General features: G+C 42.5%; 1 protein-coding gene across 1 annotated transcript in view; it reads left to right on the top strand.

Moving 5' to 3' along the window:
- Positions 1-1491: 1491 nt before the first annotated feature.
- TBC1D12 (TBC1 domain family member 12) overlaps positions 1492-16200 on the top strand; it is a 96396-nt gene continuing 81687 nt past the window's right edge. Inside the window, exon 1 of the mRNA XM_082854134.1 lies at positions 1492-2523. Within this exon, the coding sequence (XP_082710260.1) occupies positions 1583-2523 (941 nt within the window). The 5' untranslated portion in view covers positions 1492-1582. The remainder of the gene's footprint in view (positions 2524-16200) is intronic.

Raw genomic sequence — 16200 nt, 5'->3', positions numbered from 1 at the left:
CCACTGCACCACCGGGGAAGCCCCTTTACTCATTTTTAAATTGGGTTGTTTGTCTTCTTGTAGTTGAGTTCTTTATATATTCTGGATAGTAGATCCTTATGTATATGAATTGCAAATATTTTCTCTTTTCCTATATTAGCTTTTCCACCTGTGTCTTGGAGGTCATTTCTTCTGAAAGATCTTGATACTAAATGTATTGCTAACTATGCCCTAGCCACTTAGTTTTTACTTAGGGCCTTGAAAAATGCTCATTATAAAAGACACTTGACGTTTCTTAAACTGGGTGCTAGGTACATGGATGACCATTTTATTTACACATTTTAGTACCCATATATAGGTTACATTCACTCTTGTGTGTGCGTATATATATTTTAAAGGCTTGACAATGCTGCTTCCTCTAATTCTCCATTCTCCTACTACTGTCCTTTCATTGACATACTTCTAGAATGAGCTGTCTATATTTGCCAGTTCATTTTATCCACAACTAGTGCCTCTTTAATCCCTCGCAATACAGCTTATTTGTCCATCCTGATATAGCGACACCTTTGAGTCTCTGTCCCACCTTCATCTTTAGTCTTTCTTCCTAGATGATGTTACTCATGACTCACCTAGTTGCATTATGCAGATGACTCTTCAATCTGCGTCTCTAAACCGAAGCCCCAACCCAAGATTTAGAACTCTATATGCTGGATATTCTTACTTTACCAAATATATTTCTCCTATTAATCAAGTTATTAACAATCCAAGTCCCTATTTCTTCAAACCACATCAGTTTCAGTCTCAAGAGTTTTGTAGTAATTTGGCTGGTTCCTCCCTCTTCAGTCACTCCTTATATCTGATCAATTATCACATCTGGTGATTTCTACACTTCATTTCCATTCATTGCTTATCACCCCATTTTAATCCATTTTCATGGGGTGCTGGAATTATTTCAATAGCCCTCTCTGCCTGACTCTACTTCCTCTTTCTCCTTAAGTGATAATGGAAATCTTTAAGAGAGGGTGATGTGATGAAACGTGGTCTTAGATAAGAAAGATAACTTTGGTAGTATTGGGGAAGATGAAGTGGAGAAGGAAGAGTTTTGACCTGAGGCGAGGAAACCCAAAATTGTGGCAATGGATCGGTGGATATAAAAGTGTAAAGTCGACTAGCGACCAATTAGAGCTGGAAGGACTTAACATCTAACATACTGTATTCTACTCCCATAAATTAAGTACGTCAAGTGCATTTTTGCTAAGCGAGCCATACCCGTGCTTCTGTAAGGACAGTCACGTTCCGCGTGGGCCAACCAGCCTCCGTCATCCAGACGCCGGATCCCAGATTGGCAGTTGGAGTGTCACGGAGCGGGTCTCTCTAGCTACCGTCTCTATGGTTCGTGGAATCTCCAGGTCGGGGCTTGACCGGTCTGGCTTTTGCGCGTGCGCTAGCCCAGGCGGGTGCCCGCCCTCCCGCAACAGCCCGAATTCCCGGGAGGGAGGGGCGGGTCTGGGAACGGTGCGGCGGCAGCCGCTGCTGCCCCAGCACTCAGGGCTCTTCCCGGACCGAGCCCGTGCCTCCTCGCGTGGCGCTCACCCGGCCCCAGATGGTGGGTCCGGAGGATGCCGGAACCTGCTCGGGAAGAAACCCCAAGTTGCTCCCTGTGCCGGCGCCCGAGCCCGCAGGCCTGGACGGGAAGATGATTCGGGCCACGGACGGCTTTGGCGGAGGCGCCGGCGCTGTGGAGACTCCGGAGGAGCAGGAGGAGGAAGAAGAGGAGGAGGAGACGCCGCCGCCTCAGCAGCTCCTTAGGCGTTATCTCGCGGAGACCGGGGGGCAGCTGGAGCCGGGGCTGTGCTACTGTCCGCTCCCCGCCGGCCAGCCCCGCGTTCTGCCGCGCTCCGCAGCCCCGCACTCGGACGCCTGCCCGCCGGACGCGGGCTCCAAGCACCGCGGCGCGGAAGCGGCGGATGTCCGCGCGGCGCGGCACGGAGGCATGACCAACGGGGACTCGGGCTTTCTGCCGGGCCCAGACTATCGCGACCTGACCCACGCCGGCGGCCGGGAGCCGCGCCACCGCCGCCTCCGCCCGGAGGGGCCTGGCGACGAGGGCGCGGACGGCGCGGGCAGCCCGTCCGACTGGGCCGCGCCGCTCGAGGACCCGCTGCGGAGCTGCTGCCTGGCGGCGGCGGACGCCGAAAGGCCCGAGGATGCGGGCAGCGGCTCGGGGGGCAGTCCGGCCAGCAGCGGCAGTGGCAGCGAAGACTTGGAGCAGCCGGGAGCTGGCCCCGGGGGTCCCGAGGAGGGCGCGTCGCCGGTCACCTCGGCCGAGAGGACTAGTGGAGGCGCCGGCGCCGAGTCGCGCCTCGTTTTCTCCGACGTTCACTTGAACTCTCGGAACACATTCGAGGTGAGCCGCCACCAGAGCGCCCGCGACCACCTGCCGCCGTCGGCGCCGCCGGTGCCCTCGCCTGCCGCGGAGCAGGGCCCCGCGGGGACCTCGGCCCGGGCTCGACGGAGCGGCGGCTTCGCCGACTTCTTCGCCAGGTACAGCGCAGACTGCGCCGGGGTTCGGGGAGGGCTCGGGCCGGGAGCTGGAGGAGAGCGGCGTGGAGGCTCTCTCTGGCGTCCGGATTGAGCTTTGATTTTTCACCGGGGGAAGAGGAACTAGGTCTGCGTTGTGTATCGGAGAAGTTGTGAGCGCGGGGAGCCAGGCTTTCTGTTCCCTTGTCCGCTGGACGGTCTACCTGCCATTCACACCTGGTTTCTGTGTTTTCAGGCCGGCGTGTTAGTGCCTTACCTACAGTTTTCCGTCTTCCGGAAAAGCAGACCACCTTCCTCGTCCCCATGTACTACAAAGAATTAGGGGCGGGTGGCGGGGCGGTGCGGTGCGTGTGTACGGGCGCGGTTGTGAAAGAGAAAGGGAAGTCATTTTGGAGAGCTATTTGCGTGGAGTCTAAACCCATTCAAGTAGTTTGAGAATTCTTGAAAGTAGAGGTGGTTGTGTTTCATAGCCTTTAACAGCTTGTTTCAGTGGCCTTTATTAAAATGCCGTCAGTTTGGTGTTTAGAATTTGATCCCGGCCTTTAAGCCAAATTACTATGGCGCTTTATGTAGAAAATCCCTCTTTCCTTTTACCAGATAGGCCTCTACCTTTTTAAAGCATCTTCTTTTTAATTTTTTATGGTGTTGTATATGTGATTTGACCTGCTATTCTTGAAATTAAATTACGGTGCTGGACACTGCAGGGTTCAGAGTGGGACTTTGATAGGGATAAATATGTCGTTAGAAAATACTCATTTTAATGTACATTAATGAAAAAGCAATTTCTTTTGGGTCACATTTTGACACGCTTATTTTTTTTTAAGTCTCTAGGAAAACAGGAAAGTATTCCCAACTTGTAAAACTCTCCCTTTCAAAGTTCTTTCTCCTTTCTCTTGTGTTTTTGTTCCCTTTTTAGGGATCTTGACAAAACCAGAAGTAAACGAAATAAGGAATGCGACTCAAGTTTTAGAGGATTATACAGTTAGTGTGCATATTTGTAGACACACAGGCACAGTTTTCTGATTAATATTTCTTACTCCTTTTTCTACGTTATTAACTTATTTTTCCTGCTTGTATAAATTTACGAATAAATTATGAAGTTGTTTAAGTCAAGATTGGGAAATCCTAATTATGTGTTACTCGTAGGACAACATATATAGTAGTGAGATCTGTATTTGTGTCTACAATTGCAAAGATATACTTAAAGCTTGTAGTGGCAATATTTTAAATGCACTTAAGGGGGCTTTCCTGGTGGTGCAGTGGTTAGGAATCCGCCTGCCAATGTAGGGGACACAGGTTCGAGCCCTGGCCGGGGGAGAATCCCACATGACGCGGAGCAGTGAAGCTGATGCGCCACAACTACCAAGTCTGTGCTCTAGAGCCCGCCAGCCACAACTACTGAGCCTGTGTGCCACAACTACTGAAGCCCGCATGCCTAGAGCCCGTGTTTTGCAACAAGAGAAGCCACCACAATGAGAAGCCCGCACACCATAATGAAGACCAAACGCAGCCAAAATTAATAAATAAATAAATAAAACTGCCTGACAGCTGACATAAAAACATGACCAATAAACACCCAAAAGTTCCACAAGGTTACAAGTAAAAAAACTTAACACACCTTAAGTGCTTTTTAATTTATTTATTTATTTTTGGCTGCGTTGGGTCTTTGTTACTGCGCGGGGGCTTTCTCTAGTTGCCGTGAGCAGGGACTGTTTGTTGAGGTGCATGGGCTTCTCATTGCGGTGGCTTCTCTGGCTGTGGAGCACGGGCTCTAGGCGCACGGGCTTCAGTAGTTGTGGCTCACGGGCTGTAGAGCGCAGGCTAAGTAGTTGTGGCGCACGGACTTGGTTGCTCCGCGGCATGTGGGATCTTCCCAGACCAGGGCTCGAACCCTTGTCCCCTGCAATGGCAGGCGGGTTCTTAGCCACTGTGCCACCAGGGAAGCCCTGTCAGGCAGTTTTACACCTGAAAGGGGCTGTGGAGAGCACTAATTCAACCAGTATACCCAGAGTACTTGCTTGGTCCCTGACTTGGAGGTGGAGTGCAGGCTAGTGGGGATTAAGTTTGAAGACAGATACATTATATATGTATTGCAATATTCAAATAATAACAAGGCAAATCTGTTATAAGAGGCTTTCATATTATTGACAGTAGGCAGGAATTTTTATATAATTTAGAAAATTTCTTTAACCTGTAGACTAATAGGACTTTAATTAGCATGGTAGTTGACATTCATATGATACACTTTTCACGTGTAGCAGAGCACTGGGTAGGAAATCAGTAAACTTAGGTCCCCTGAAGTTAATTTCTGTAAGCTTCATTTTTGAGATCTGAATGTCAAGATTCTAAGCATGGGGCTTCCCTGGTGGCGCAGTGGTTGAGAGTCCGCCTGCTGATGAAGGGGAGGCGGGTTCGTGCCCCGGTCTGGGAAGATCCCATATGCCGCGGAGCGGCGGGACCTGTGAGCCATGGCTGCTGAGCCTGCACATCCGGAGCCTGTGCTCCGCGACGGGAGAGGCCACATTGGTGAGAGGCCCGTGTACCGCAAAAAAAAAAAAAAAAAAAAGATTCTAAGCATCATTGCTTGCTTCATTTAACATTCTTGGGAAAGAGCAGAATCAGACAGAGGCATAATTTTTCTCTTAGCATTTAGTCAAACCCTTAACTGGATTCTGAACACCTTAAAGGCAGAGACTGTGATGTTTATTTCTGAATCTACAGTACCTAGTGCTAGTATGAAGAATCCCATTCAGATTGTGTTGAAGTGACAACTTGCACGGACTCTCTGTTTTTACTCCTCTCTAGGTAGTGTAATTTTGAACAAATCGTCCATCCCCGAAGAGAATAATCAGAAATTTCCCTTATCCCTACAACCTAAGAGTGGTTTTTCTTCCTGTGCACAGTTGTGATTCTCAATTCTGAAACCCAGATGAGGCCTTCCTTTGGGGATATCTTGTTCTAGGATGTATTCCTGTTCTTGGTGCAGCCCCTTCCCTCACTTCATTTTTTGGTGAGGAATCTCACTGTCTAAAGAGAGGAGTTTAGTTAGCTAATAGCAGAGCTGGGATTAGGAACCAGGATTTCTGATTTTCAGTCCAGGAATTTGATTATAACTTCTGTTTACCTGTGACTCTTTTCCTTCCCGCCTGATTATCTCCATCATTCCCTTCTCCTTTCCACTTCCTCTCTTTCTCTTAACTGGGCAAAAAATTTATAACAGAAATAGTTTGAAAGAATAGTTTCATGTTTGTTTTAACCTTTTACAAGTAAAGAGAGGGGACCATTTTATAGCAGCATATCTATTACTACAAAAATATGTTCAATCAAGACACATCATTGACAGGGGCTTCATTGAGTAGGGTAGAAATCATGTAGGAGAAAAAGGCATTTGGTCCAGGATGGGACAGCTCTCATCATCTCCTGCTTGCCCTCCCTTCTAGATGAGGTGAGTTCTATTTCAGTCCCTGTTGGGGGCTTGCCCTAGCTTCACACGGGCATCTCTCTGTGTTTATGGTGACTTGATTACGGGAGGCCTAGAAGTAACATTCCTTTAGATCCTTAGCCCTTTCCTGTCTATAAAAGTTTTGAAATGCTAGGTGAGTACCACTACTGCCACTATCACCAACTTAGCAGTGAGAAGATGAAAGCTTAAAAGCAAATCTCTTGTGTTTTCAGGCTAGCCTTCGTTTCTCAAGGATCTGTTTATTACTCTGTTTTGAAAGTGAAGTAGCTTTAAACCATTTTTATGTGTCCTTTAAGCAAATTCATGTCTTAATTGTTTTCAGACTAGAGTGGTTTATTCTTTAAGTCGATACACTCTTAATAGGTGTATTTTTAAAAACCTTTTAAATAAATAGATTGGGAGTTTGGGATTGACAAGTACACACTGCTATATTTAAAATAGATAACGAAGGACCTACTGTATAGCATAGGGAAATCTGCTCAATATTCTGTAGTAACCTAAATGGGAAAAGAATTTGAAAAAGGGTAGATATATGTATGTGTATAACTAAATCACTTTGCTGTACCTGAAACTAACACAACATTGTTAATCAACTATATTCTAATATAAAATAAAAATTTTTTAAAGGCTGTTTAATACTTTTGAGGCTTGTTTGGATTGCACTGGCAGTTACTGTTGTTTAGAAACACGCAAGTATCTATCTGTGTCTCCTGGTAGTGTTGATAGTTTTTTACAAAATTTTCAAGATGAATCATAAGAATTCAGTGACTTAAAAGGGCATAGCTAAGGTAGGGGAAAAAATACCGAAGGTTTTTTTTCTTTTATCTGAAAAGATAGACTTTATAGATTGTGGAATCTATATAGACCTTTATAGATTGATTTTATAGATTCTGGAACATAGAGATTCATGTAGCTTTCCCGGTAATTATCGACTCTGAAACTTCCTAAACATTGTTGCACAAAATTATTTTCACGGAGCTCTTTTTATTATGAGTAGCTGAACAGGGAAGACTAGAAAGGCTCATTTAGTGATTTCTTTTCATATGTAGGCAGTCCCAATCTCCCCAATATGAAAATTGTTGAGAATATACTTTTTGTTATGATATTGAGAATAAAAACTTTCTAACAGTTATAATTTTTCTTAATTTAAGCTTCTCAGAAACAATGAAATTTTCTCTCCTACTCAGAATTTAGTTGGTGAACACTAGTTGATGAAATCATTATTCACCTGACTGAGCCATCATTGACCTCCGTCAGATAGGGCTCCTTTATTTAACTACAGTTTTTTTTTTTTTTTTTTTTTTTGCGGTACGCGGGCCTCTCACCGCTGTGGCCTCTCCCATTGCGGAGCACAGGCTCCGGACGCGCAGGCTCAGCGGCCATGGCTCACGGGCCCAGCTGCTCCGCGGCATGTGGGATCTTCCTGGACCAGGGCACGAACCCGTGTCCCCTGCATCGGCAGGCGGACACTCAACCGCTGCGCCACCAGGGAAGCCCTTAACTACAGTTTTAAGACCAGTTTCTCAAAAACTCCCTTAACATCTCAATAAAGAAAAGGCAAAATATCAAACTTCTGATAAGTTTTAAGAGATTTTTATAGCTCCCCAAAACAAGCAGTTCTTTAAAACAGGTATGGTATGATTATAAGGAGAATGAAGAAATATCTTGCTGTAAACATTAAATTTTTGTTACTACAAGAGATTGTAAAAATAAAGGCTAAAGTATTTGTCTCACTAATGAAACTCTCTTGGACATTACTTATATATTAATATCTGTATATTAATATAATTACAGTGTTTAAAATTTTAGAAAAGCTGGAAAGAATGTGTAATCAGTTGCTCTAGAATAAAAATAAGGGTCCTTTAGTGTTGTGAAGCTACCCATTATAATATTATTAGATTGAGGAGCTAATGGCTGAAGAGTCTTTTGTATCTTTCCCCTGTTTCTGACCCTTTTTCCCCTCTCAGATCCAGTATTTTCTTAAAGAAACCAACCAACCGCAAAACCCTAGATATCTATACTAAACAATTGGAAATCCAGCATTGGTTCAAGGACTTCATGGTTAGAGATGTGATCATCTGAATATAAATTAGCTAGAAAGTACTAGGAAACTCCAATTTTGGGGGACTAAGGTAGTTTTAATCGCCCAAACATATTATTTTGCTTTTTGTTTTTGTTTTTAATTTATTTATTTATTTTTGACTGTTTTGGGTCTTCATTGCTGCGTGCAGGCTTTCTCTAGTTGTGGCGAGTGGGGGCTACTCTTCGTTGCGGTGTGCGGGCTTCTCATTGCGGTGGCTTCTTGTTGCGGAGCACGGGCTCTAGGCGCGCAGGCTCAGTAGTTGTGGCGCACGGGCTTAGCTGCTTTGCAGCACGTGAGATCTTCCCAGACCAGGGCTCGAACCCGTGTCCCATGCATTGGCAGGCGGATTCTTAACCACTGCACCACCAGGGAAGTCCCCAAACATATTATTTTGAAGTGCTAAACTAAATTAACATTTTAACACTAAGCCCCAATAAGCAAAGCAGGCTATTGTTTGAATGTTAACTTGGAGTTAACTTGTTTGGTAGAAATTTTCTGAACTGTTCAAAATGGGCATAGAGATTTACTTTTCATTTTTTAAAATATTTTTTGTTTAAGAATAGTTTTATATTTACAGAAAAGTTGCAACAGTACTACAGAGAGTTCTGGCATACCCCTCACCCAGTTCCCTATGTTGGCAGCATCACATAACTGTGGTACATTTGTCACAACTTTTATTTACTAGCCATCACCTAGTAAGGTGGTATTAATTTAGTATTGGAAATGAGTTAGACATGGTAATGAGTTGTTCTTCAGGTGATCTAGAGCAATGGTTTTTAAAGCTTTTCAGTCAGACTATTTGGAGCAACAGTTACTAGATTTAACAACCAGTACCTATTTGTTCTAAGTTTTTTTTTTTTTTTTTTTTTTTTTTTTGCTGTACGCGGGCCTCTCACTGTTGTGGCCTCTCCCGTTGCGGAGCACAGGCTCCGGACGCGCAGGCTCAGCGGCCATGGCTCACGGGCCCAGCCGCTCCACGGCATGTGGGATCTTCCCGGACCGGGGCATGAACCCGTGTCCCCTGCATCGGCAGGCGGACTCTCAACCACTGCGCCACCAGGGAAACCCTATAAGGTTTTTTTTAGATTCTTGAAATATTCCTGTGACCTAAAGGGTAAGGTTTATTTTTTTATTTTATACTCATTTGCCCAGAGTCAGATAGTTAATGAATTAAAAAAAATCAGAACTAGACATAGATATGATTGCCAGGGTTTGGAGCTAATACATTGATTTCTGTGAATTATAAGAAGTTTATGGGGCTTCCCTGGTGGCGCAGTGGTTGGGAGTCCGCCTGCCGTTGCAGGGGACACGGGTTCGTGCCCCAGTCTGGGAGGATCCCACATGCCGCGGAGCGGCTGGGCCCGTGAGCCATGACCGCTGAGCCTGCACGTCCGGAACCTGTGCTCCACAACGGGAGAGGCCACAACAGTGAGAGGCCCGCGTACAGCCAAAAAAAAAAAAGTTTATGAACAAAAACATAGCTTTTGGTGTAGTGAAAATACTATTGTCTTGAGAAATAAGAAACTTGGCTTTTGTCCTAGGTAGTGTCTTTTCTTCTACCATTAAATAATTGTGTGATCTTGGGCAAATCATTAAATTTCTAGACTTCAGTTTACCAATCTGTGAAATTAGGAGATTCAGAGTCCCTTTCAGCTCCAATACGCTGTGATACTGCACAGTTCTCTTGTACTCACTGTTGTAGACCTCAAACATTTGTTGGCTAAATACTACAAATGTGAACCAAGTTAAAGAGGATGCTTAAAAAAACAGCTTGTTTTTTCATCTGTAAAATGAGAAGGTTGCCAGAGATAGAAATGTCCCCTTCAACTCTAAATTCTACCTTGAACATTTTCTTCGGTAACGGTCTAACTCTGCCTCAGAGTAATCATGCTAAACATCAGTGATCTTTGTTTAGTTTCCCATATGCAGAGAGGACAGACCAGCAGCTCTCATTTTTTTTCTTTAGAAAATTCTAGATTTTTTTTCTTTAAAATTTCTTTGGAGTAGGAATAGGGTAATAAGTAAATTCTAGTTAATCAATGAACTGGAATTTGAGACTTTTAACTTCCAGACCATGAGTTATTTCTCAAAGTTTGCCGGTATTCCACTTGGGAGAACTGTTCCTAGCCTTTGTTGTACTTCAGAATCACCTAAAAGCACATTAAAAAAAAATTGGATTCTCCAGAATCCACAACCCCTACTTAGTTGGACTCAGGGGACTTGCTTTTGGCAGGTGGCATCTTCAAACTGTAGGATATAATGTAGTGGTTAAAGATGCGGGTTGTGTGGGCTTCCCTGGTGGCACAGTGGTTGAGAGTCCGCCTGCTGATGCAGGGGACGTGGGTTCGTGCCCTGGTCCAGGAGGATCCCACATGCTGCGGAGCGGCTGGGCCCATGAGCCACGGCCGCTGAGCCTGCGCGTCCAGAGCCTGTGCTCCGCAACGGGAGAGGCCCGCGTACCGTGAAAAAAAAAAAAAGATGCTGGTTGTGGAGTTGGACTGCCTGGCTTTGAATAAGTTTACTAGCTGTGTAATTATGGACAAGTTACTTGACCTCTCTGGACCTTAGGCAACTCATCCATAAAATGGGGGTAATAGTGATACCTATCTCATGGGATTGTCATGAGGGTTAAATGAGATAATATACTAAGCGCCTTGTATTTATTATTTGGTATATAGTGAGGATTCAAATGTTATTCATACCACAGAAGACCTCCACAGTCCCTTCCCCAACTTCATCACTGAAATCAACTGGTTTAAAGAAAGGGAGAGACTGGAATGAATTTTTTGTGTACTCCCAGAAGAAACATTGCACAGTTGCTGTAGCAGATTTTTAAATAATTTGTATTGGGATTGGATGGATGTCAAAATGGACTCTGGTGTAGTGATATAAAATTTCCAGAAGTAGTGAAGCTTTGCCTAAAAAGCAGATCTGAGAAGAAACTGAAAGGAGGGAATGTTGAGAAAGATTAAAATGTTTGCATCTTTTATTGTTTTAAGGAACTTTTACGACAGGCAGAAACAACTTTGTAAGTTTAAATTCATGAAATGTTTAATTTGGCTTACTCATACATTTCATACTTAGTATTTTGTGGTAGGAAAGCTTTGAGGAAAAGTGAAGACATTTGGAGATTTTGAGGTGATACAGCTGTTACCCATCAATGAATGTATTATTCAGAAAGGGAAAGCCAATCCTTTCTGAGGTGGCTTATTTATTCCTAGGAACCCTGTTAGCTACACTAAACGTTGTCCCCAGGGTGTGGTGGTGCTAGTTGCTTAGACCCTAGGACGGTAATCATTAAACGTTAGTGCTTAAAATCACCTGTGGTGTGGGGCTGTGGGGAGTTAAGAATGCACATTCCTTGAGCCCCCTTTTTGATTTAGTAGGTCTTGGGTGGGGCCTGGTACGAATCCAGGTATTTAACAGAGATTCTCAAGTGATTCTGATGCAGGTGGTTCCCACACTAGAATTAATGAAATACATTTGACCCTTGAAAAACAGGGGTTTGAACTGCGTGGGTCCACTTATATGTGGATTTTTTTCAATAGTAAATACTACAGTCCTACACCGTCTTCTGTTAATTGAATCCCTGGATGCAGAACCACAGGTAAGGAGGGCAGACTGTAAAATTATACTGGGATTTTTGTCTGTGTGGAAGGTAGGTCCCCATAGTCCCTGCGTTGTTCAAGTGTCAGCTGAAATTATCGATAGGCAGGTCTCCTCAGGTAATAACTGAAAGAAGGTACAACATAACATTTATAGTTTAGATTGCTGTATTGATTTAAAATTGGGTCATGTTTAGGTACTGTGTAATTGATGAGTATAAATAGAGATATAGTAGAGAACAGGTATAAAAACAAATGTAGGGGCTTCCTTGGTGGCGCAGTGGTTGAGAATCTGCCTGCCAGTGCAGGGGACATGGGTTCGAGTCCTGGTCTGGGAGGATCCCACACGCCGCAGAGCAACTAGGCCCGTGAGCCACAACTACTGGGCCTGCGCATCTGGAGCCTGTGCCCTGCAACGAGAGAGGCCGTGACAGTGAAAGGCCCGCGCACTGCGATGAAGAGTGGCCCCTGCTTGCCGCAACTAGAGAAAGCCCTTGCACAGAAACGAAGACCCAACACAGCCAAAACATTAATTAATAATTTTTAAAAAACAAATATAGAAGTAATTTGCTAACTTTCACTAGGTTAAGAAACTGTCTACCTAATTAAATCTTATTTTCCTCTTTATTAGTGGGAAAGGTCTTTTGCTTTCATTTTATGTAGTTTAGATAGCCATGCTTACATGTTCTGTGAAAAACTTTAACTCACAAAACCTTACTCAGGTCTCTTCAACATGGAGTCATAACTTTACTTCTCCTTATTTATAGTTTATCAAAAAGGGTATTAATTTCCTGTCTTCCTGCTGGGTAGTTGTAATTCTTCTCCATGCCTTTAAGAAAAACTCCTGCACGTTGTACATGGCTTATTCCCCTCCAGAATTTGCTGCTTCAGCCTTTCTTGCACTTCTTATTTCTGTGGCCAAAACAAGAAAGAGATGAAAAACCATGTGACTGTCTGGGTTTTCAGCAGGCTCTTTCCTGCAATTAAGAGAAGTTTACCTAGGAAACCAAGCTATAAGGTACGTTCCTACTTAGAGCTAGTTTGAGAGTAAACTTGGTAATGCGTTTAATTTACCTTTGAATTTTGCTTTTCAGTTTCTTTTTAATATGAATTTTACTTTGGGATACATTTCTTGGTTAAAAAATATTTCCTTCTGCCCGTCTCTAACCTCACACAGATTAAAACATTTTAAGTTTGGAACTGAACATGATAGTTTTGAAATCAAATTCTCTGCTGTGTTCTCATATTTTCCCCAATACTGTAATATACAACTACCCGTCATACACTGGGCATTATTTAGAATTTCCAAATCTGGTTTTCATCTAGACTGTTTGTAGTCATTTTCTAGTCAAGGACGGGAAATACTTTTCTGTGCTGTCCCAGGGAAAAGTTATTCAAAGACTATAACAGTTTATTGGTTTTTGTTGTCATTATTAGAAAAACATAAAATGCTCATATTACCTGCTTTCTAAAAGCAGGACAGGGAATATAAAATAAAACTAAAGATAAATACTTTGTTTCTATACTATTCCAGTTAAGGTGGTAAGAAAGAAGATAAAATTGGGAGGGTGTGGAGGTTCTGTTAGAGAGAGACTGTTAGAGAATGAGTTTGAAGAGGTTTGTATAGAGAAAAATTGCTGGAGAGAATAAATGTTAGCTGGAAGTTAGCTCTGTACTTTGGCCTGTGGGCTTCAGAGTATTGGCACAGATTATTTACATATTTATTTTTCTATTCTGCTTACTTCAATGGCTTTGTGGATGTTTCTGGCAACTTCTTAAAGATAGCTGCTGTGCCTCTTCTTAACTTCCCTAATATCCCCATCCCCTCATGGCTTCTTAACAGGTTATATCCTGCAACAGAAATATTTTTTAATGACAGGTTGTGTATATCAGGTTTAATTTAGACTTTAAAAGTTTAGGTTGTTAGTATGATAGATTCATGTATTAAAAAGTGCATGTATCAAAGTGTAAGATAAATGCAATATACAATTTTACAGAATGTATTCTTACTTGAGTTCAAGTGCTAAAAGGCAAACTTCTCCTACAAGCACCATGGTAAATCTAGTAAACAATTTAAATCTCTCACCCATGAGAAGAAAATTGTTCATTATCAGGAAGATATATTGTGTAGAAATTTAAGTTTTGAAGTAAGTTATTAAAGTTTTAAATCGGTAAAAGGTCTCAATTGAATAAGTAGTTTCTGTGTTTTTGAAAAGTGATAAAATTTAAGTTGCTTTTTTGCTTACATGGTCCTTGACACTCCTCACCCCACCCCTGCTGAATTGACTTTTTAACTTCATTGGTACTACCTAAAATTAGTACCAATGGGGGTTGGGTGTTGTTTGGAAAACAAAAGGTTTGTTGTGATTCTTAATTGGGTGTTGAGCACCAAAATTTGTTATCTAAAGACTAATAAAATAAAGCTTTTGGGGCTTCCCTGGTGGTGCAGTGGTTGAGAGTCCTCCTGCTGAGGCAGGGGACACGGGTTCATGCCCCGGTCCGGGAAGATCCCACATGCCGCGGAGCGGCTAGGCCCGTGAGCCATGGCCGCTGAGCCTGCACGTCCGGAGTCTGTGCTCCGCAATGGGAGAGGCCACAACAGTGAGAGGCCCGCATACCGCAATAAATAAATAAATAAATAATTTTTTAAAAAATAAAGCTTTTGATAGACAATTATTATATAGGGTAACCAGCACAATAACTGCACATATAACTAGAGGGTGATGTCCATCTTTGTGATATACTTCCAGAAGCACATTAATGCTGTCGAGAATACAGTACTAGGACAGGGATTAACTTTCAAAATTGGTTATACTAATAAAATAACTGAGAATTATACTGCATGAAGAAAAAATTTTAGAAGGTAACCACTATAAAATGTTCTTGATTAAAATAATAACTAGCTATACATTGTAATGAGGAGGTAAGATTGTTTTGCTCTTGTATGAGGCCACCAAAATCTTTTGATTTAGTTGTCCATTTGATGGAAACGTCATAACACCCAATGGAAAAAAAGACAGTTACCTTGGTCAGGAGAGGTATTTCAACTATGCTGCTGAAGATAGGTTCTATCATGTATACCTTCAATTCAGGAAGTACTTCTAGGTGGTCAGAGGAGCACAATGTCAACAAAACAAAAATAACAACAACAACCCTAGTGCTAAGTGTCTGCCTCTTTATTGTTAGAGAGTTTAGGCACCTAATAGATGTGGTTTAGCCTCTGCTTCAATTTTTTCACTAACAAGGAGCTCAGTTTCCTCAATGCAGCCTATTGAGGGTATTAATTGTTAGAAGGTTCTTTATGTCAAAGCACAGTGTATCTCTTTGTAATGTTCCTGGTCCTAATTTGCCCTTTAAAGCCACAAAGAACAAGTCAGTTCTTTTACATAATTACAATTCATAAGGTTGCTACTGAATCTTTTTTTTGTTTTTGGATCCTCCCAGCTAAGCATATACAATTCTTATGAGTTAGTTTACGATTTTCTTACCATTTATTCTTTCAACAGATGCTATTGAGCCCCATTTTTTAATACATATATATATGTGTGTGTGTATATATATATATATGAGACATTAAGGAAATTAGATTAAAAATATTTTATTAACAAACTTAAGATGGGAGCGTCATATAAATCAGTACTTACCGTATTACCTGATTAGTGTTATAAAAGAAAATGCAAAGGTACATTAGCAGCACTGAAGAAGGAGTGATTAACTTTGGGATGAGATGTTAGGGAACTCTTCACAGTAGATGAGACATGAATGCTTGGTTTTTTGTTGTTGTTTTTTTAATACCAATGAGCAGGGTTTGGATCGGAATGAGGGTGAAGCCAGTACAGGTATACAACAGCATAGGCAGAATTATACATGAAATAGCACAGCACTTTTGGAACTGTAGAGACTTATTAGTATGACCTCACCTTAGGGCAGGTGAGGTAGAGTGTCAAAAACCGAGGCACAAAGGTTGGGTCTAAATTATGAGGGAGTTTATGTGACAGAACTAAGCATTTTGAATAGATTCTGTGAGAGTTGGCAGTCCATAGGACCTTTGATGGGTTTTTAAAACAAGGGCAACATGCTTAGGATTGCATTTTAGAGCAGTGACTCTTGTAGCAGTGTAGCAGATGTTTTGGGACTTGAGAAACTGGGGCTTGGATACATTTGTGGTAGTTTACCTGTACTTGTCAGGCTCTTTATTAAAGTGTGATATCCAGATTATTCATGTAAACTACATTAAATTCAGTCCCTGTCAGAAGGGGTAGCTAACAGATTCAGTGACATTTGCTTATACCAGTAGCTTTTTTGTGAAGCTTTAATGAAGGTAAACTTTGAATCTGATTTTTGTTTCTGAGGGAAGTGGGATGATGCGAAAATGGAGAGTGATGTGAAAAATTATGTCTACCATGTTTTGTAAGGAATTTGATGAGGGGAGAAAAGAGCCAGAATAGTTCTTAGGCCAGTTTTTCCCCCCCTAAATTCAAGTATAGTTGATTTACAGTATTATACTAATTTCAGGTGTACAACATAGA

This window comes from Leucopleurus acutus, assembly GCF_964270905.1.
Source record: "Leucopleurus acutus genome assembly, chromosome: 14".
Classification (NCBI taxonomy): domain Eukaryota; kingdom Metazoa; phylum Chordata; class Mammalia; order Artiodactyla; family Delphinidae; genus Leucopleurus; species Leucopleurus acutus.
The sequence above is the reverse complement of the archived record's forward strand: the minus strand, read 5'-3'. Positions and strand labels throughout refer to the sequence as shown.